The sequence below is a fragment of the Cotesia typhae genome, unplaced genomic scaffold (assembly GCF_013202065.1).
Source record: "Cotesia typhae breed Kobodo isofemale line unplaced genomic scaffold, CoteBio_Ctyphae scaffold_152, whole genome shotgun sequence".
NCBI lineage: Eukaryota > Metazoa > Arthropoda > Insecta > Hymenoptera > Braconidae > Cotesia > Cotesia typhae.
Genome location: NW_027423776.1, coordinates 5624293 through 5646686, shown reverse-complemented (window position 1 = coordinate 5646686; position 22394 = coordinate 5624293). Strand labels below are relative to the sequence as shown.

At 28.4% G+C, this 22394-nt stretch overlaps 5 protein-coding genes across 6 annotated transcripts; 3 read left to right on the top strand and 2 right to left on the bottom strand.

Moving 5' to 3' along the window:
* The first annotated feature begins 757 nt into the window (after positions 1 to 757).
* On the top strand, positions 758 to 2979 carry Ccm3 (programmed cell death protein 10 Ccm3). The gene is made up of 6 exons (XM_074257091.1): positions 758 to 906; positions 996 to 1332; positions 1480 to 1657; positions 1763 to 1895; positions 1978 to 2142; positions 2506 to 2979. The coding sequence occupies exons 2-6, from the start codon at positions 1261 to 1263 to the stop codon at positions 2588 to 2590; spliced, it is 633 nt and encodes a 210-aa protein (XP_074113192.1). The 5' UTR covers positions 758 to 906; positions 996 to 1260; the 3' UTR covers positions 2591 to 2979.
* Positions 2958 to 4405, bottom strand: Arpc5 (Actin-related protein 2/3 complex, subunit 5). The gene is made up of 3 exons (XM_074257093.1): positions 4148 to 4405; positions 3954 to 4027; positions 2958 to 3303 (listed from the first exon to the last, which is right to left on the bottom strand). Exons 1-3 carry the CDS (start codon positions 4305 to 4307, stop codon positions 3064 to 3066), a joined length of 474 nt encoding a protein of 157 aa, XP_074113194.1. The 5' UTR covers positions 4308 to 4405; the 3' UTR covers positions 2958 to 3063.
* A 94-nt stretch (positions 4406 to 4499) lies between these two features.
* LOC141536513 (uncharacterized) lies at positions 4500 to 6443 on the top strand. The gene is made up of 4 exons (XM_074257092.1): positions 4500 to 4728; positions 4814 to 4938; positions 5428 to 5538; positions 5638 to 6443. The coding sequence occupies exons 1-4, from the start codon at positions 4586 to 4588 to the stop codon at positions 5748 to 5750; spliced, it is 492 nt and encodes a 163-aa protein (XP_074113193.1). The 5' UTR covers positions 4500 to 4585; the 3' UTR covers positions 5751 to 6443.
* Positions 6228 to 21952, bottom strand: Miga (mitoguardin). Its single transcript, XM_074257090.1, has 9 exons — positions 21742 to 21952; positions 21491 to 21635; positions 21279 to 21422; positions 9229 to 9416; positions 8782 to 8922; positions 8301 to 8413; positions 7981 to 8149; positions 7582 to 7815; positions 6228 to 6936 (listed from the first exon to the last, which is right to left on the bottom strand). Exons 1-9 carry the CDS (start codon positions 21835 to 21837, stop codon positions 6619 to 6621), a joined length of 1548 nt encoding a protein of 515 aa, XP_074113191.1. The 5' UTR covers positions 21838 to 21952; the 3' UTR covers positions 6228 to 6618.
* Positions 11750 to 20819, top strand: Uzip (beta-pore-forming protein unzipped). Of its 2 annotated transcripts, XM_074257088.1 has the most exons (6): positions 11750 to 12454; positions 12511 to 12654; positions 16807 to 17008; positions 17428 to 17825; positions 17985 to 18319; positions 18478 to 20819. In XM_074257088.1, exons 2-6 carry the CDS (start codon positions 12586 to 12588, stop codon positions 19025 to 19027), a joined length of 1554 nt encoding a protein of 517 aa, XP_074113189.1. In that variant the 5' UTR covers positions 11750 to 12454; positions 12511 to 12585; the 3' UTR covers positions 19028 to 20819. The 2 variants fall into 2 exon arrangements, with proteins under 2 accessions (XP_074113189.1, XP_074113190.1); XM_074257089.1 differs by lacking the exon at positions 12511 to 12654 and having other exon boundaries at positions 11753 to 12454.
* Positions 21953 to 22394: the final 442 nt, after the last annotated feature.

Genomic DNA, 22394 nt, shown 5'->3' with positions numbered 1-22394 from the left:
GATTTACACATTTTAGAAATTAGTTATGTAGCATTGTGTTTACTCAGGGACCTCGGACGGGATGTGGATTATTATTTAAGCCAAAAAGATACAGCATGTAATAATTTTTTTTTTTAGACTTCGGCTTAATTTTCTTCATTTATTTCGTTTGTTAAGCAAATTGATTTTTTGTAATTGAGAAAGAAGTTGAATTTTTACTTTTTTATCCAGAAAAATTGTTTTCTTAACTTTTGAATCTCACATTCTTCATTAAGAAAATTTATTTTATTAATATTGTGAAATTAATTTAATGAAAAAATTCTTCTGTTTGCATAAACTTATTATTTTAACGTTACAATACCGTGCATAATTTTAAAAATCAACGATGATAATAATGACGATGAAAATTGCTGATAATAAAATAATTTGTAATAATGAGGTCTTATAATCGCAAGGATAATGAAGTACAAAGTATAAAATTATATATTTGTATTTTTGTAATGAAAAAAAAGACACTAAAATAATAATTGTAATAAAATAATGAGTTGAAGTTTAAAAATAAATAATTAAAAAAATATATATAAATGATTCTTTAACGCATTTTGACCTGTGATAATTATAAAAATAAAAGTTACCATAAGTAAGTATGAAATTTTTACAGTTTGCAGCCTTACCAACGCCTTGGAAAATAAAAATAAAATTTCTAACAATTGTCAAGGCTGATAATATTCTTAAATTATTTTATTTTTCTCAACAATTAATTTTTTTTCAGCTTAATAATGATCATAATCAACGTCCTGAATAAGAGAGCAAAATTGTGAATAATTGGAGAGAAACAAAATAGAAAAGCTAACCTGATGACGTAAAACGACAAGTAGTTGATGAAAATTCCCTTTTAAAATTCTTCATATGAGCATATATTTATAGGTAAGTACTTGTGTTTGAATGTATTGTATCTATATAAGTACGTAGGTATAGTTAAATACTACACGAAGCCTAACCTTCTTTTGTTATAGATTAACTATTTAGTGACAGCTGTCAAGCAGTGAGGTAGTATTAATAAGGTGAAATGAAGTGATAACTAGCCTTTTATCGACCTCATGTTGTGGCTCTGAGACCACCCAACACTGTCGATTTAAATAAACACCACTATCAACTTTTTTTTATCAAAGTGCTGCTGCTGATGGTTATCTATAAAATTAAATAGATTGTACATACATGATCAGTTAGGTGTAATAAAAACACATTTAGATCAGTATAAATAATTTTTATAATACAAGAATGACAATGGGAGATGATACACCAGTTACATCACTTGTCCTCCCTGTGATACTACGACCAATATTATCCAAGGTAATGGCATTTGCAAGACTTCCTCTTTAAGTAATAAATATTTTAATACTCTAGACTAGAATATAGTACACTCATTATATTATATTATATTATATTATATTAAATTAATTGACTTATTATTTCACTTGATTTAATTTTTTTATTTAGTTGGAAGCTCAAAATATCACAGCAGCTCAAACATTAAGATCTGCGTTATCTAAAGCAGAAAGTAATCATCCAGGTATTACGTATGATTTGGTAGTAGGAATTGTTAGGAGAGCTGAATTGAGCCTTGATATGAATGCTAGTGTACTTCGTTTGCAAGGTGTAGCTTCCGATTGTGATGGTAAATATTTTTAAAATTTTTTAATTTAATTTTTGGAGCATTAAACTTCCTAAGAAGGTCATTAAGGATTTTGATAAATTAAATTAATCACTAAAATTTTATTAGCCATAGAATATCGCTCAGCGAGATCAGAAGATGCATTCCAGGAATTAAATCGTAAGTCAACAGCATTAAAAAGAATATTAAGCAGGATTCCAGATGAAATAACTGATCGGAAAACATTTTTAGAAACCATCAAGTAAAATAAATTAAATATTTATTTATTTAGTAGCTTTTGCTGAGAGAAATCTTTTTATTTATTTATTTATTTTTATTTACAGAGAAATAGCGAGTGCAATCAAAAAGTTATTAGACGCAGTGAATGAAGTAACGGCATTCATTCCTGGCACTGCTGGTAAACAGGCTTTAGATCAACGCAAAAGAGAATTTGTTAAATACAGTAAACGTTTTAGTAATACGTTAAAAGAATACTTTAAGGAAGGACAGTAAGTTTTTTTTATGTAGTTATTTATTTTATAAACTAATGAATGTTTTAAAGATAAGGATCACTGGTGATATCATTTAAATTGTTGATAATAAATTATTTCTTTCACTTTGTAAGTAAATTTATTACTTACAAATATTTAAAAGTAATTAGTTTTTAATTTATTAATAAAAGTTATAAGTTTATATATTTAATTGACTTTACAGTAAAATTATTTTATTAATTATGAGAATAAAAAATTTGAGCTTCAATGATGAATAATTACTTAGTAATTATCTTTATCTTTAAAAATATAAAACATTTAATAAATGTATAGGTATAAATAATAATAATAATTTATTTATTTTATTTAAAAATTTTTCAGAGCAAAAGCCGTCTTTATAAGTGCGTTATTTCTGATTCGACAAACAAATATGATAATGGTTACTGTAAAAAATAAATGCGAATAAAACAATAAATCTTCCGGGCTGTTACAGAAATTAGTAATAATCTATTAATAATTATAATAAATAAAGAATAATAATTATCATTGCCCAAAATAAAGTATATGTGATCTGTTGATCAAAACCGTGGATAAATGGTCAATCCGACTATTAATATATATATATATATATATAAATATATAACAATGTTCAGGGTAACATAAAATAAAAAATATTAATTTGTACTTTTCCTTACTGCATCATCGTGTTATTTCTTATGTAATCGTTATTTTAAACAATATATGTATAAAATAATAATTAATTAATTATTTAATATAAAATAAACAAAATGAAACGTTGATTAAAAATGTTAACATAAAAAAAGTTATGAGGATTTGTTTTTTTTTTTTTTTTTTTACATAATATTCTATCAAAGATTATTTTTTTTTTATTGACAACCATAAACAATCCTATTTTTTAATTTGTCTTTATTTTTAATATTAAACTCTTTTGCTGTCAGTAAACACTCGAATAATACTTCCAATACCACTGATATTGTAAACTTTTTCATGCCACAATAATAAATGTGAACTGCTGTCTTTAGATGGTATTTCAAAACCACGATAAATGTATTTCATCAAAACATCCATAAGTTCTCTATCCAATTGAGCAATAACGTCGTCCATTTGATTTGATTTTATACTTAATAATATTTTTTGTGTTACATTTCTTGCGTTATCCTATAAAATAAAATATTATTCATTAATTTTTAGAAGTTACTTAAACTAAATAAATTTTTAAGTAAAATTCAAGTTGACAGACATTTATGACATTAAAATTGGCCGACGTTCAACAATTTTAGATTTTTTTTTATCAATTAAATAAGAACAAAAAAAAATATTTTTACAAAATTGGACGTATAATTTTTAAAACTTTTTACATGTGAAATTTTTTTTTAATAATTTTTTCAATAAAAAAAAATTATAAAAATATTTAGATGTCAGCTAACTTTATTGTCATCAGACATTTAACAATTTTTTTATTTTTCTTGAAAAATAAACTCGGCATAGAAAATTATTTATAAAAATCTCATTTATAATTTTTCAGAGCTTCTAAAGATGAAGTTTTGAAATAAAATTTTCTTGCTATAATTGTTTTGTTAAAAAAATTCTAAAAATGATCAAATTTCTCTCAATTTCCCCTAACCATAAAAATAAATCAGGTCTAAAAATTATTTAAAAAAAAATTGCTTAGAGCTTCTTATTAGTTAAAAAATTTCTATAAATTATCAGATGTCTCTAAATTTAAGCACCATAGTTTTATTAATTTAATTGTTAATTTAAAGCTTAAAAATTGTCTGTCTTTTGTTTTAATAATTGCAATAATTTACCTTAACTTGTTGATTTTTAGACTCTAGTGGTGCGGCTTTTAACGCCGATATCAAAGCTTCAGCATGTTTTCCTTTGAACATTAATTAAGGAAAAAGTCTAAAAGTTCTTAAAGCTAAATTAAAATAATAAAAATAATTAAAAAATAAAAAAAGTAATCAAATAAATAAATAAATTAGTTATTAAAAAGGATATTGGCTAAGTAAATTAGATATTTCATTTTCATCAGGACCAGTTGTTCCTGTCAAACTAGCATCAGCCTCTTCTTCTTTAAAATTATTTTCGTTGAATTCGTCGATATCTATTTTGCGAAATCCCGTTCCCATTGTGTCTTTCTTGTCTTCTATACGAGACATTTTTAATAATTTAACTTCCTTTGGATTTTCACACTCCAATCGTTATTTTACAATATTATTACTCACAAACTAACCATATCAATGCATACGCCTAGATAATACTTAAGTACTGTTTACAAATCGCGAATCAGAGATCTATGTGATAATTTTCATGAAAACTAACCTTCAACTTCGAGCACGTTGTTCTCCGGTTATTTACAAATGGTGATACAAACTTACTGGCATCTAGTTGCAGTCTACTTATTTTTTATAAAAATTTTAAATATAATAAATTAATTATGGATCCTTGGCCGCTAAAAAGTCGAGCGTTAACTCCTAATATTTTGTGGTACCAAGACGATGGTTCCGTTGTTTTAAGAATCATGTTAATTGATGTTGATAAATTTTTCTTGGACATTGACTTAGAACGTCTCAAGTTCAGGTATGTTTACATTCAAATAAATTAACAAGTTTTTTTTTTTTTTTTTTTTTTTGTAAATATTAATTGTAAAATTTTATTGTTTCAGTACCATTCACAACGACAAGAATTATTATTTATGTTTGTATTTATTTGGCGCGATAATTCCTGAAAAATCAATTGTTGTTAATCTTGGAAGAGAATTGCGGATAAGATTGACAAAAGCTTTTAAGTGTATGATTTTTTTATTCAAAAGATTATGTAAATTAAGTTAGCCGACATCTAAAAATTTTTAGAATTTTTTTTTCTGAAAAAATGATAACGAAAAAATTAAAAAAAAAAAATTTCACTTGTAAAAAACTTGAAAAACTATAAGTGCAATTTTTCAAATATATTTTCTAGTTCTAATTTAATAAATTAAAAAATTAAAAACGTCGGCTAACTTTATTGTTATCAAAAGATTTCGCGTTCTAGATGCCATAAGGGCGTATAATAAAAATTCTATTATTTTTTTCAAGTCCAAAAAAAATTTTTTTTTCCGGAATCAATGTATTTTTGTATGAAACGTGAAGAAATGCAAAAAAAAAAAAAATTTCTTCAAACTAAAAATTTTTTTTGGACTTAAAAAAAAAAAATAATTTTTATTATACGCCCTTATGGCATCAGTAACGCGATTAATTAATTTTATTTTTGTTTAATCAATTGCTTTAATTTTTTTTTTAGTTCTCAAGTGGGCCAGATTAGAAGTAAGTAAATATAAAAATCCACAGATTACAATGGATAAAGAGAAATACGAAGAAACTGTATGGACTTTGAGAAGAGTTAATCTTCCTGGTAAGTTATTTATCCAGATAAATATTTACTACTAAATTGATTATTATTATTAGTAATATTAGAGAATAATTTGATAATTACTTATAATTTTATTTATAGAGTGGGATAGTATTGAAGAATATAAGCGTCGGAATAATATCGTAAATATTCTACCAGCTGATGATAGCAACGATGAATCAGATGATGAGAGAGATGCTGTTCTTAGTGATTAATTGAGTTAAGAAATAAAGTGAACTAATATATATAAAAATAAGCTAAAATATTTTTTACTGATAGTAAAATTTTTGGAGTAATAATTTAATATTCACTAGTAAATACTCGAGCTTTAATTGAAAAAAATATTTAATACGAAATGTATTCATTAACTCACTTTGTCGTTCAGAAGCTCAATTATTACAAATATTTTGTTGATAAATTAATATTAAATTTATAATTAACTAAAAGTATTATTTGAATAATCAATCAGGATAATTCAAGTCTGTTATTGTAACATTGTCTTAAAAAAATTACAAGTTTTATTTATTTATAATTATTAGACCGTTTAGAATAAAAAAGTAATGAATTAAATCTTTAAAATAAACCTGTAAAGCTTTAAAGCGTGTGTTGTTGGAATTATCCTTATTGAAAATTAACTTAATTAATAAAAAAAAAAAAAATATAAAATTTATTGGCAAAAAATAATACAGTAATTAGGTAATTGTTATATACACCTTGTGATATATATTTATAAAAACGAAAAATAGTTTCCTAAACTGTACATGGATATATACAAATTTGTAAACACTGTATTCTAACATTTGTGTATAATACCGAAGATAAATGCTTAAATTACCGAGCACATAAAATATTGTGCTCAATAAAAATAGTAAAGTGAGTGTCAAATAAATAAAAATTATTAAAACATTTACAGCTGCGCAATTAATTAAATATAAATTAATAATATAATATCGTATAAATCTCTCGTAAAATATGGATACCAAATGGCAGTACTGCGTTATTAATATTAAATTACAAATCCTACTTGTGAGATTCCTCATAGATAGACTATTTATAAATCTTCAAAATAATAATATTCATTGATCAACAACCTTCAAGTGCTAGTCTTTGATTAATATTTTCCACTCGTATTCGCATCTCCCGCCATATATCTTCTGCCAGCTCGTCAATATTTGTGTAGCGTACTTTGAAAAAATTAAAAATATCCACGAGAAACTCGACAACTTGATCTCTAAAGTACTGACATGTTGAGCATAGAGAACCTTCTGGCCCTAAGAAGCCCCACACCAGCACCGGAGACACTTGCTCCGATATAAAGTAGAAATGTGTTAAGAATCCTTTGTTGTATTTCAACATCTGGCGCTTGCTGGCCAAAATTGACCACACTGCAGTACCCACCGCCTATAAATTAATTTTATTCCAAAATTACAAATATAAAATCCATATAACTACTAGGGTGTGCCAAAATTCAACTTCCGTGATGGACCTCTTAAAATATGAAAATGAAGTTAGCCGACATTTCAAAATTTTTGTTGAAAAAATTTCAATTAAACAATTAAAAAAAAAAATTTCACATGTAAAAAACTTGAAAAACTATAAGTGTAATTTTTTATAAATATCTTTTTAGTTGTAATTTAATTAATAAAAAAAAAATAAAAAAATTTCAGACGTCTGTTAACTTCATTGTCATTTTAAAATTGAAATTTTGAGTTCCGCTTTTAACTGGAGTTGTATTTGGAAATTTCGTGAGATATTTTGAGGGTAAGGGATTTGTTTGATTTTTATAGAATTTTTTAAAAGGAGTTTTGTTTGGGCAAATTTTAATATTTTGAAATTTCAGCAAAAATATCTAAACAAAACTCCTGTTAAAAAATTCTATGAAAATCAAATAAATCCCTTACCTTTAAAATATTTCAAGAAATGCCTGAGATAACTCTTGTTAAAAGCGGAACTCAAAATTCCAATTTTAAGAGGTCCATCACGAAAGTTGAATTTTGGCACATCCTAATAACTACCTAAAAAAATTCAATAGACATATCCACTTACGGTTTTTCTGAAGCTTGCAGAAATCCATCGGTTTTGCAAAATGGCCTTGATAGAAGACGGTGGTTTATCGACTTCATCAAAAGAGTCCAAAAGAATAAAGTCAATTACAATATCGTAAAAATTAATACATTTGACACCTCGAGCGCTTAATTCTTCATGCATGATTTTGTGATTGCTTGGGTCACCCAAAAATTCAAGCATATTCTCATAGTGTACCAAATACTCTTCAGGATCCTGCAATAAATATTTATTTATGGTAAGCATTTTATATTTTTATTACTATTATTTTATTTTTTATTTATTTTTTTTTACATCCTTCAACATTTATTTATTTTCAGACTCCACTGACTAAATTAAAAAGAGTTATATAACAGAATAAAAATATTTAACAATACAAACCCTATCAGCGTAGACAATCAAGTCGCTGATGACCTGACGACCAATGTCTACAATCCAGGTCGCGGCTCCAGGCAAAGTAAAGAGTCTGGAGTATGCCTGACGTAAACAGTGAACCTTAGCAACGTACTCGACATCCGAGCCGCACTTGACTAACTCCGTGTGAAGCCGCCTGTTTAGTATTATTATATATTATATATATTATGCATATTATAGTGTACTATATATCCAAGTATTGTACATTGTAATGAAGGATAAAAAATCAGTGATGAGATTGAAGGACACTCAGATGTGACCCACTTACATAGAAGATATATGTTTACCTGCACTGAATGCCTTTGTCCTCGTGCTCCTTCAACGCGGCGTGATACAATTTTTGTTGCTCCAAGTGTGGGAAAAATTCGAAGAACTCTTCGAATTCTCTAAGGTCCGCTACCTGAAAATGAAAATTACAATCAGTCCTTTCCGGGATTTAGAGGTATAAATTTTAATTTAATTATTCATCGAGTATTTTACTCTTAATTTGATTTTTTCATTTAATTACATAATACTGACATGAATAAATATCTGTGAATTTTTATAGTTAAATTATTATGAAGAAATTTTAATAAAAAATTTTGACATCTAGAAATTTAAAAGAATTATAAATGCAAATTTTTAAAAAATTGATTTGGAATAAAAAATATGTATTTTAAATTTAAGAAAATAATTATTGAAAAAAATGAAAATTAAAAATTTTAATATAATTTTAATTGTATGTAATGATTGTAATTATCGATAATAATTGAAATAAAATAAATTTACCCCATCTTTAGCAGACGCAAAGGACTCTGGAGACGACGCGGCTTCCGCTTTATCTTTTTCCCGTCCATATGAACGTGCGGTTGACGCACGCCGGTTACTCGCTTCACTTCCTTCATCTTCGTTGCAAAAGAGTACCGAGTGCTAAACAAATATACACACATAAATACATATTTACATTTGCACACATAAGTAAGTACATTTAAATAAAAGGATGGTGTCATGTTTTATTTTATGTAAACAGTGAAACCCAATTGAATTGATTTGTCCCTGACACAATGTGCTAATGGAATTATAGTGACAAAATGCCATTACGACTCATCAAATAACGGGGACAGCATCATGAATTATTTAATCGATGACAAACTTTTCTTTTTCACTTTATTTGCTCAGTAATTTTTGTTTGATTGTATTATTAGGAGCTTGGATAATAATATCAAGATGTTGAACCTGGTCAATGAACAGCAGCTCAGCGGTGCTCTGCATTTGGTATCCCAGATCGAGAAGTTCCTGGACATCGTGTGTAAAAGCCGCGTCGGCTTTTGAAGGCAATGCAAGCGCATTATTTCCGAGGGTGCAACTAAATGCGGTGAGAGCGTCCTCCCAACAATATAGAGCCTTCTCCAGCGCTTCCAATCCTGCGGAAAATAAAGAGAAAACCTTTTACTGTGTTATGTTCAATAGTCTCAACAATACGGCTTAATACAATTGTTGTCAGAATGGTATTAGTATTTATGTTCTTACATGTTAAGTCTTTTGCGCTCATAGATATTTAATGAACAGTAATAATAGTTTTTATTTTATTTTTAATAAAATTAAATTTTAAAAAAATTTCAATGATTTTTTTACATTGAAATAAAATCAATTTAATTCAAGAAAAAAATTTTTGAACCAAGAAAATTATTTTTAAAAAGCTTCATCTTGATTTTAATTCATTTGAAAAAAAAATTTTTTTTTATACCAAATTTTTTTCATCAGAAATAATAATCTAATAAAAAAAATCAGACAATTTAATGATGTTTTCTAGAAGTGATTATGTTTACAAACTTTCGGACGGATAATTGACATGAATGTATTTTTAGATTACATAACTTTCCTTTACGACTATATATTAATTTATTGATTTACAATACTGTCAGAATCAATTCTCAATTAATTATCTTTGCTGCAGTGTGTAATTTATTTGACTTTAGTGTCCTAAGAAGTGTAAAAACAATTTAATTTAACTAAATCAACAAATTTTATAACCATCGTAAAACTCAGCACAATGGGCAAAAAACTCTTCTGAGTATATTATATTTATAACTGTAAAACTTTAAATGTCAGTTGAAACAAAAATATTTTAGTTTTTATTTTCGTTTTTATGTTTGCATGCTAGGATAGCTTGAAAAATAATTTCATTGTTTGTTTAACCTTGGATTACAATTTGTAGTTCATAAAAAAATAATTCCTTTGACCCACCCTAATGTATACATCAATGTATATTCATTTTTAGAAGTAATTTAGATAAGTTTATCATAATTATTTTCATTTCTTCTGAAGTAATAAAAATAAATAAATATACTTACAACATATTATAAAATTTTATCAATGAAATTATAGTTAAAAATATAAATATATTAAATATTATACTTTATACGCAATTACCATAATTATGAACTAAATTAATATAATTAATAGTTGATAAAAAAAATCTATTTTTCATTAAAAAAAAAAAAAAAAAAAAAAAAAAAAAAATTAATAAGAATTATTTTTTGATTTTATCTGAAAATTAATTAATTAAAAAAAAATATTTTTAAGAATTCATAATTGTATTTTTAAAAATATTTTTCATGTAGAATTTTTTATCAAAATTTTTTTTAAATAAAAATAAAATTTATGCAAAAGCAAAAAAAATTTAATTTGTCTATTAATTTCTATCAAGTATCATTTAAAGTTATGAAAATCAAATTAGCTGACATCTAAAAATTTTTAGAATTTTTTTTATTGAAAAAATTAAAATAAAATTTTGATTTGTAGAAAAACTTGAAAATCTATAAGTGCAATTTTTTTAAAATATATTAAATTTTAATTTAATAAATTATGGCGACTAACTTTAGTATTATTTTAATGACATTAAAGTTAGCTGTCACTTGACAATTTTATAATTTTTTTTTAACAAATAAATTTGCTCAAAAAAATTACTTTTAAAAAATTGCATTTGTAGTTTTTAAAAATTTTTAAATGTCAATTTTTTTTTACCATAATTTATTTGTTACAAAAATTCTTAAAATTATCAACTACTAAGTTAATTTCCATATTATTTTTTAGTTTCTTGAATTTCTAATTATAAAATTTTTTTTCAACATTTTAATAATTTATTTAAAAAATCCGGAAAACTGTCAGCTGTCATTTAATTTCAATAATTTAGACAGCAACAGCAATTTACCATCTTGAATATTTTTCCATCTAGAAAGTAGGAAGTGATATTAATAAAATATAATTATTTCTAAGGCATAATCAAGTTATCAAGAATAGTTGATTAAGACACTTCTCTGTACCAAGAAGCGAAGATAAATAAAATAAAATCCAAGCAGAATCTTAACTGTTAGCAAGCGTCAATAACACGCATGTGACGTAATGCTTTTAAAAATTCGCATTGGCGGATGTGTCATCGAATGGGGGCCCAGAGGGGTCGATATTGAATAGACAACACATAGAGCAGACATTAACAGATATACATCTACACATATAAATAATATAATGTAAGGGAAAAAGCGCAGACTCGAGCCCTCTTAAAACATCCCCTCGCGCGCTCGCGCTAAGCGAAACGCGCGCATCGGTGCGTTCATCCAACACCACCAGTTACCAGTTTTACGTCCATTCCTCCTGTGTGTTGTACATATAATATAATATTATTATTATTATATACATATATGTTGTATATCTTACATTAAGTTTGCATATAATACGCATTTACACTTTCTCTCTTGATGTTTGTACGCAGATAAAAAAATACAGACCGAAGAAGAAAACAACACCGGGTTTTAGGCTTGCTTGCTGTTGGTCTACTCGTCTTGCTTCGATTGTGTCATTGAGAACACGCAGAACAGTACCGAGTATTATTACATACAATATATACACAAATATACACATATATATCCTCCATATTTCTCAGCGTAGCAGCTAGCAGCTTACAGAGGATCATTCAGCAAGCTCAGAGCGAGAAAATTCAACCCGACGCCTAGATGACAATGACCAAGACGAAGAAAGAGAGTGGATACTCTAGCTAGTGCAGAGTAGGGAGCTGAGCTTGGTTCCACTGAAGAAAGGGAAAGATAACGGTCACCGACGAATAGAACCGGCAGGAGTACGCACCGAAAACTCTTCTCGCGTCAGTCGCGTTCGTTCGGCTTATTCGCGCGCACGTTTTCCAGTTGTTATATTTTATATAAAAGCAAACTTTTCTTTTTATTGTAGTTTCAGTTTTTGTTATTATTATTTTCGCCATAATTATTTTTGTTTGTTTGTTGTTCACCCAAAGCAGAGGGTAATTACTGAATTGCTGACTTGGTGCCTCAAGAGTTTGTGAAAAGTTGTTACCGGCGTGGTGCATGTGTGAGAAATTTTAATTGGAGATTTTAATGCGAAAAATCAACGTTTAATTTTGTGAAAATAATTCAACTAAAAATTATTTGTAAGTATCTGAAAATAAAATATTAATAAATATGTAAATATGTCGATTGTTTGCAGGATTTAAAATCATGAAAAATAACTTACGGTTATGAATTATGAAGAAAGCTGTGGATTTAGACTTGAGAACGTGACATGGAATATTTTGTGCCGAATTATATTATTCTTTTGTTTATTATATTCAACAATAAGGAGCTAGTAAAAGTGAGAATAGAAGAATTATTTAAGTCTGGATCTTTATTCTTGCTGTTATACGATTACTTATAACTTAAACTATTATACTTATACTGTAGATATTTTATATTATATGTACATGTGTGTATGGATATAATATATGGAACTACATGTATAATAGTATTGTAGATTTACGATGACGGAATAAGCAAAGTTATGGTTGGGGAATTTCAGAGACCAGTGACTAAGTCAATTGAATGGAATTAAGGGTAGAAAGAAAGCGAAAAAATATATATTTATTATGGTGTTAATAAATTCCTTTTAAGAACTAGTGACTCAAGAAGAGCGTCATCACTTCTTGGCAATTGAATTTATTTTTTTTTTTTTTTTTTTTTTTCAGGACTATTCATCATGATTAATTAAATTTTAAGAAAAAGAAAGAAGCCGGCTTTGAGTTTTATTAAATCTCTGCTGCTAATTATTGTAAAGAAAAACCAGTACTTGGTGTTTGAATATATATATATATATATATATATATATATATATGGAATATACAGATATCAATATCGATATATAATTATTAATAATAATATTGTATATGATACACTCTCAGGGTTTCGTCAGAGCGGAAAGCCCTAACTCAATAATATCTTACAATTCCGGTATTTATATTCATTGGTGTAGAACGACTGACACAGAATCTCAAATTCCAATTATCTATCATATTTAATATATATAACAAGTATATATGTTTATAGATATTTCTCTCCCGGCATTTCTAGGATAAATGGATACGAAAAACAAGTGTTGCGCAATCAGCTTGGGAATTTAGTTCTACAAAAAAAGACAAAAAAAAAATGTTACTTGAGCGTGTTTGTGAGCGCGCGCACCTGTGATAGTTTTTTTTCCACAAAAGTGTAGCATACGGTAAAGGCTAAACTGGCATAACAGCATAGCAGCAGGAGGTTTAAATTCTGGGGGTTTTGATTGCCAGGGCCTGACCTTGAGGTGCAAGGGACGTAGATACGTGCCGAGGGGAAGTTGAGGTTGAGTTTCCAGCCCCTCGGGAGTTCCATTTCCCCTTTCTAGCTACCGACGTTTGCGGAAGGATCGATAGTAAAACATAGCTAGGATACCGCTCGATTAACCGGATATCAAGAATTCTTAAAGTCACGTTTTATTCATTGCGGCCTCCAATCGTTCCAATAATTTATTTTATTTTATTTTATTTTGTTCTATATTTTGTTTATCAAATACAAAATCTTATTTTGAGCTGGTATGCATCGAACATTAAATTACATTACCGCTACACAGCCCGGCACACATCAGTTCACTTTGCTGTAAAGTACATTAGCTGAAAATTAAACGGAAGTATATTAGATGACGAGGGAAGAGGCTTCTAGAATAGGACACACGCTCGAGGATAAATTGATTGAACCCGATGGAGCCTAATGAGAGTCTGACACAGAATTTAAAAACTTAAATAAATTTCCTCGGTTAAATTTACCGAGTCTACCACTCAAATAGTGTATTCATAGATCACTTATAACGTAATTATAATTATTATCATCATAATTATTGTTATTATAGATCTAATGGAGTCTCTTACCCATGCTAGTGTAGCATGAGCGTAAGGTAACGCCTACATAGAGCATGCATCACAGTCGACCCCTGGACTAGACTTTATTATTATAAAATGCGTATAAAGTAATTCAATATGACCCGTGTAAAAGTGCTCGTTAACTCATCACAGCTCAATGTCAATTACAGAGATAGGTCAAGCGTCAGCAACCTGCTGACGATTCTCATCTAAATCACGCAATATACCATTAATTAATTAATTATTATTATTATTATTATTTAACATATTTTAAAGTTGCTTTGATGTCCTTATTATGTCAAGCATTTTTGTCGTTAGATTAATTAACGAAGAAAAATAATAAAATTCCATTAAATATTAAAAATGGCAAAGAAGAAGAAAAAATGATGATGAAAATTTTTTTTTTTATCAAGACCAAAAAAATTGAAAGTTGGCAATGAATTTCTTGTTAAAGGCAATATTATTATCGGATAATATTTATCAGGTTTGTTTATGCCTCAATAAATATTTAATAAATATTATACATTTAAAAATATAATGAAATCTTAATTGAACAATCGGGTCTCGCAAGTATAACTGTCTTATTCACAAGTTTATTATAATTGCGGGTAATAATTTACGATTAGCATTAACTGAAGAGATAATATGGATAATGCATAATACATAATATATAATATATAATATATAATATTATATATATAAATAAAAATATTGAAGGAGAGAAAGAAGAAAGCATTACAGTTATAGATGAATGATAATGTGAATCTCAATGTAAGATAATCTGTCCAATTATAATAGTGATGGTGCAATAGCCCGTAAATTAATTGATTGGTGATTGGAAACAATGGGGGCTCTGAGATTGAAACGTCCGAGCCATAGAATCAGAGATACAAACTACATATATTAATACAGTATATATTGTATTTACTGTGCAGACAGGCGTATGTAGAATGTAGAAGAGCAGACATACACAGACGCTGAGGGAATTGGGTAGACAAATGGAAGAGGAAACCGGCCTCTGTACCAATCATCAATGAATAGCAACAGTTGTCGTCATCTAGTTGATGATCCAATGTTTAAAAACATTGCGCCTCGATATTAATGCAACAACCCAAACTGAATATAATATGCAACATATAATAATGTATGAATTGTATGCAGTTGTTATCATGGCAACGTTAACTGCATGGTCATAGGACCAGAGAATCGATATTCCTTTTGGCACAGCCGACGTACTTGTTCGTTTATTGCACTTGTTTCATTTCCGTAAAATAAATTTTTTATTTCATTCGATTTGGCTCAACTCCTGGTTATTTTTCCAGTCAATGCTTTAATGCAGTCGAGGTGATTACCCTCAGACTTAGCATTGCTGATCATTTTTTATGTCCCATTAGACTATAATGGTAATTCATGTTAATGCAAGTGCGATACCACCGGCATGACCATTAGCGTGAAGATAAAAATATACATAAATGTATTATCAAAAGCAATAATCTCTGTTTGTTTTCAATTTAAACTCTTGAGTGACTTTAGTCTATTATCTTTATTCATTTCTTCCTTTATATTATATTAAATTAAATTTATTTATAAAAATATACCCAGGAGTTTTTAGAAAAAAATCAAGACATTGATTATTATCTTTTCTCAGTGGATTTATTGCCCACGGCGATCCCGGATTGCGAGGATTTATTTTTCTCGTATTTCTTGTTGTGTGTTAAGCATACTTTGCTTTCCAGACTATACTCTGCACTACTCACAAGCTATCATAGAATAGTAATACACAACACACGGTGATCTTTTTTGCTGAGAACCAGGTACGTAACCAGGATGTGGAACGGCGCCGAGTAACTAGTGCCTGGTGCCGAGTGGTCACGGGTCATCGGTCGATTAAACACGATTGCGTCAATTGCAGAGCCTCTTAGAGCTTTTCCTGATACCAATATCAATACCAAGTGCGCTTCGTATCTCTACGGCTCCAATACTCGGTCAAGGTTTCTCAGCACAACAAAGCTAACCAGTTACACCAACCAGTATTGTGTCTAATGCAGTGCTTGCTGCTTGATACGTATAAGTAAAGCTATTCTTTCATTCGCAGCACCTATAACCAAAAGAATTTAATACAATTATAATTATTATCATCATCATCGGTAGTACAAGTGGCCGGCCGTTAATGGTACCGCGGAACTCAGCACCGTTACACTGCACCGTGTTCCGTGACTGTGAGAATAGTTTACGTTCAAATCAGTAAATCTTCTTCCGTTTCCGTTTCCGGTGGGTTCAAAATTTCATTTTTGGTGTTCTTAACTTTAAATTGTCAGCTCTGAACAATCCAAATGCTCTTGATAGTTGTCGTCTTGAATGACTGTCTAGTCAGCAGCTAGTTTCAGATCTTCTTTCAGCTTATCTGGTTAAAAATTAATAATTCGCTGGGGTTGCAAGATTTACTTGCGGTTACTGTGGCTTAGGCCTACGAATAAAATGGAAATTAATATATAATTTTAGTTGGTTTTAATTAAATTTATCAATTTAAGTTGTAGTTTTAATTTAATAAAATGATAATGTTATTATTTTGTTTGTTTCAGATGATGTCAAGCACTTGTAATCGGAGCGTCGTGCTCTTATTAATACTGTCTGTCGTCACGTTTTCGAACGGTGACAACAGTGTCCACATATATTCTAAACTACAGCAATACGTAACATCCAGTACGCTTAATTGGCTTCCGGTAAATCATTATGACCCATCAAAAGAGATTGTTATTGGTGGTTTCCAACGTGTACCAAACGGTATTTATAATTTACACGGTTATTTTAATAATTAAATAATTAAGTTATCTTAATTGCGTGAAAAAAAAAAATATTTCAGTAGTTTTAAAGCACTTGAAGTTTACTCAAGAGGATTTTAGATATTGAATATTTATTTTTATCACAAAATTCTTTATTGGTTTAAAAATTTTTATCTAAAAAATATTCTTTAGATAAAAAAAATTTTTTTTTTGCATAATTTTCCAATGTAGAAATTATAAGCGTAGAAATTCCACTTTAAATTACAAAAAGCACGATATTTAACGATGTAATTACCGCATGAAATAATTCTTTTTACTTATTACACTGTACATAACAACTTTTTACACTTAAACTCCAGCAGTTATTCCTAGCAGCGTAAAAAGTCTGAACAATTAACAAGTAATGATTTTGCTTTGCAGTTGAGACAAATGGTCAAGATCCCATGACCAAAGAACGGGCAATGTTTGTGTGCCGTGTCTATCACGGTGGCATATGGGTAGCCGGGAGCCAGATTCAAGGACAAAATCGATGCACCGTTACATTACTAGGCAATTTTCATTCTTATGAGCGTTATGAATTGCTTGAAAATGTGGAGAATTCAGCGCGACTGAGCTGGATCCCTTGGGACAAGTTCCACAAAATTCCAACGGGTGCTGTCGCCGCGGACACGATGTTCGTCGCTCGACACGTTGTTTCCGCCGAAGATGATGAGGAGGAAGAAGAGGCCAAGAATGATAGCGTCTCGCCAAGTTACACCCACTACATTGGAACGCTTGATCACAAGGATAAACTCGGGACAATCACCTACGTTAAAGCCGTCAGTTATACTACCAATTTATTATTATATTTTCATTTTATTTTCTGTTTTTATTCATTCATTCTCAGCGTGATTCATCGCTGAGCATAATGCGATATTTATGATTCATTGTTCTCATTTTTATCCCTCTATTTATTTTTCAATCTCTGCCATCAACAGAACGGAGAAACGGGTTCAAAATCAAAAGGCGAGGTCCTTGTCGAGACAGAGCCGCTTTACTACGACCTGAGGTCCGTCAAGCTGAATCTTCGTCGTAAGCATGTTATTAAAAATGAACCGAAGATACTGGGCGAAGCAACAATAATCAATTCACGCGATGAGCCAGCCAAGTTAGCAGAGGCGTTTGGATACACCTACAAATACTCCAGTTACTGGGGACAGGGTCACGCAATGATTAAGGCTCTCAATACTTCGATCATGCTTGTCAATGGTTCCAGGCTTCCAAGCATTGCTTGGGGAATGGAAGAAAAATCCGAACGCTCTGATTTGTACACGTACGTATTAAACAAAAATAAATCTATAAAAATAAATGCAATTAATTAATCAATAATATAATTTAGAGTAATGAATAAATATTTTAACGAGCATTTATAAATTTATAAATAGTGATGATGGTGAGTCACGTGTGTAATATAAAATGTTATGTTTACAGCGTGGAGATCAATCTTGAACCAGGAACAGCAGTTAACGTAACACTCAAGGCTAATTATATGGATATGGAAGTACCATACACTGGTGAACTTAATTCACATTACGAGGACGGCCAGCAGAGATCGCGAGATATCGTTGGAATGCGTAGAGAAGAAACAATGCGTGACATAACTCCAGTGTTTAGTCCGATATATTTCATAAGCAATTTTAGTATCGTGCCTACGACCTTGGCCCCTCCGACGACACGTGGAACCACTACTACTTTGAAGGCCAGCACCTTCAGCAGTAGCAGCAGCGCAATTACAAGCACCACCAAAAACAGCGATACGTCCTTGGAGACCACTCCTGATATGTCAATCAAGAGTGAAGATGATGAAAACGCAATTATTCCACCGCGAAAAAGCGACCCCAGCATGCAGAATGATGATGGTGGGCCTGAATTGCTGAAGAACCAAGAACCAGTCGCTGTTACGGGATTCTCTAATGTATTTAAATCAAGTATTACGTTATTATTAACGTCCGTCTTTGTAAGTCTGTACAGGATCACGTGAAGTGTATATATATATATATATATATTTGAATTTAAATATATAAATATTGATTTTTGTTATTAGAAAACTATTACAATTGATTTAGTTATGGTAAGATTATTATTATGAGTAGAAAAAATATTCCGCTGGAAGTAAATTTCATAAAAATGAGGGAATATAAGATTATTAATAGTTAATTGTTATTCTTACAATCTTTGTGCGATAACGCTTTTAAATACTCGAGAAACAAAAGTTACCACAAGTTAAAATATGAATAAGAATTATGAATTTTTTTTTAGTTAAAAAAAGAACGCTCGTAAAGTTTATTGTCTTAAGTTAGTATTTTCTTCATTATAATTATTATTATTATTATTAGTGTATATTTTTTAATAGTTTTTTTGGTATTTACATCGAGACTTAAATGCGTTATTGACCACAACTTATATGCTTGCCTTTGACAAAACAAAAAACTACTAAATAATAAAAAAGAGAAAGCTTGTGAGTTTAAGACATTGTGCATGAAATTTACTGCACGTTTTAAATAACCAACGCCTTCTTGACAATGTAGCATTTTAAGATAAAAGAAACTAAAAAATTATATGAATATATATATATTATAAATTATTATTATTATAAACTAGTCTTATTGAACTTCGAGTACAAGCAAATATAAGCCAAGAATATTAAGTATATGTATATTCTATACTAATTAAAATATTGTTAACGGAACTCACACAAACGTTAAAGAGAAAAAAAAGTCCACAGTCCAGTGATTAATAAAAAAAAAACTCAGTAGCTGATTCCTTGTTTAATTATAAATTATTAATTATTAATAATTAATAAGGAATAAATGTCTAAATATATTTAAAAATAAAAATAATTGCGATTATAAACTATAATTATGAATTATAAATTATAAAAATACAAAGAAGGCTTTTTAAATAGACGCAGTATTTAAATTATTTCTGCGTGTAATTATTATTGATAATATAAATTGTATATTCAAAGATATGATGATAATGATGATGATGATGATTAAATTGTAATGATAGGAGTAATTTAAATGATGGACATAAGTAAAGAGAGGTAGATGCGTAGATAAATTTATATGCAGCTACATTAATATATTTTTGAGACCGGGATACAATTGATGATTATGATAATGATGATGTTTGTAATATTTTTAAGTAAATGAGTAGCGTGTAAGGATCGTGCAGATAATAAGGGCTTATTACTTTATAGCGTTCCTAATTATTCGAGTTATTATTAATATTATTCGTTGCTTTACTTTATAATTAGTTATTATTATTAATCATCTTATTGATGTTTTTGTTATTAATTATTATTGATTATTTAATGGATAGCAAAAGTTTTTCTTATATTTTAGTATTTTGGTTACTAAATTCCTATAGATTTATATTTATATTTATATATATATTTTTTTTAAATGATCATTATATTAGAAGTTACCTCGCACAAACTATTATTAATTTAATGCTCTTGATTTTTATTTATTATATTATTAATATTTTAAACTATGAATTTATCATTTTCCCAATCAAAGTTTCATATCAGTTAGCCCAATTGCAAGCAATAATTGGTACTTAGTATACGGATTTTTGCATTCATTATTTTATTGATTATAATTAATTGATTGATTATAATTATATTGGCAATAAATTTATTGCGATTTAGATCAATTGATAAATTTGTTCTTGAATTAGATCAGAACATTATTTGGGCTTCGAAAAAATAAACTTATTCATATTTAATAATTATGTTATTTAAAAAATAAAGCTTTTCTATGCTACTAGCAAGTATATTATTTTTCACGTATCCCAACAAATTCCTTGTGTTTAATGACCGTTAAAAAATGCTTATTCCTTTAATTATGTAATTGAAATTTTTTCTTTGAAAAATACATAAAAAAAATATTTATGTAATCTTACCATAATAATTTTCAAAAATATAAATTAATATTTTTTTTTATACATAAAAAAATGTCAATGTGATTATACAATTTGAAAAATTTATAATCAAGCAATTCAAGTATAAAAATCTTGTCAGTTTCAAGAAATTTAAAAATAAAGCCTTTAATAAAATACTTTTTAGGCATTTTGATAAAAAAATCTTATTTATAAATTGCGAAATTAAAAACTAAAAAAATTCTATTTATGTAAACGTATAACTGACCGCTTAGTAAAAAAATTCCACATCTCTAATTTCAATTCCAAAATAATTATTAAACATAAAAATAAATAAAAAAACTCACCGAGAACGCCATACTGTTGTGGAGTTAATTTAATATCACCCTCAGGACCTCCTGGAATCGACGAAACAAGAGATGCCCGATCGCTTATATGACTTCTCGTACTAGCTTCACTTCTTTTAGCCCATGACACTTGAGAAACAGCATCTAAACATTTAATAACAATTTATAATAACAACTTCTCTTTGAAATATAATATTACTACAATTAATTACCGAAATTAGATCCTTTGGAGTTTATAAATCGCGGTCGAATAGTCGGCCGGCGTATATGAGGGTAAGGTGGTCGCCGCCGCCGTTTCAAATATTTAGCTAGGCTTCCTAGCAGTAACGTCCCTCCCGTCAGGCATATTATCAGTATCTGTAATATTAGATAGTCTTATGAAATAATTATACGGTGTTTAATAAATAATGTAAGTCGGTAGATAAATAAATGAACTTTAACCTACTGACACATTGATATTTACCTTTTGAGACCGCGATAAATTAATTTTTGGCAATGTAATAGCTGTACAACGGCTAAATATTTTTCCAAAGATATGCTGTGCATCGAATGTGTACATTGTCACTTTGTTATTCTCTTTATAATTACCTTTTTTTTAATTACAATTTTATTATATTCTACTTAACTATTTATTAGTGACATAACCCATTTGATTGTGTTCGCGCACTGAATTTTTTTTTTAATCGGAGTGCCTGTAGACATTTGGCATGCCGTTAAATTCACGGAAAAATTAAAAAAAAATCATAAAATTTCCTGTATTGCGGTATAAAATTATTCTATAAAAATTCATTTAAAAAAAACTTGTTCAATAAAAATATAAGAGAAAGTCAATGTCATTTTTTAGTCTTGCTAATTATTAATTACCTTTATTTCAAAAATTTGAATTTAATGGTTACTCTTTAGAAAGAAGGAATTTATATTATCGGCATAACACTAAAGTTAGCCGTCAGCTGTTGATTTAAAAAATTTTTTTAACAAATCAATTACAATAAAAAAATGCTTCCAAAAATTTTCACTTGTAATTTTTATTAATTTTTATATGTGAAACTTTTTAATAATATTTTTTTTATAATAATTAAATTGCTATAAAATTCTAGAAAAATTATTAATATCTGT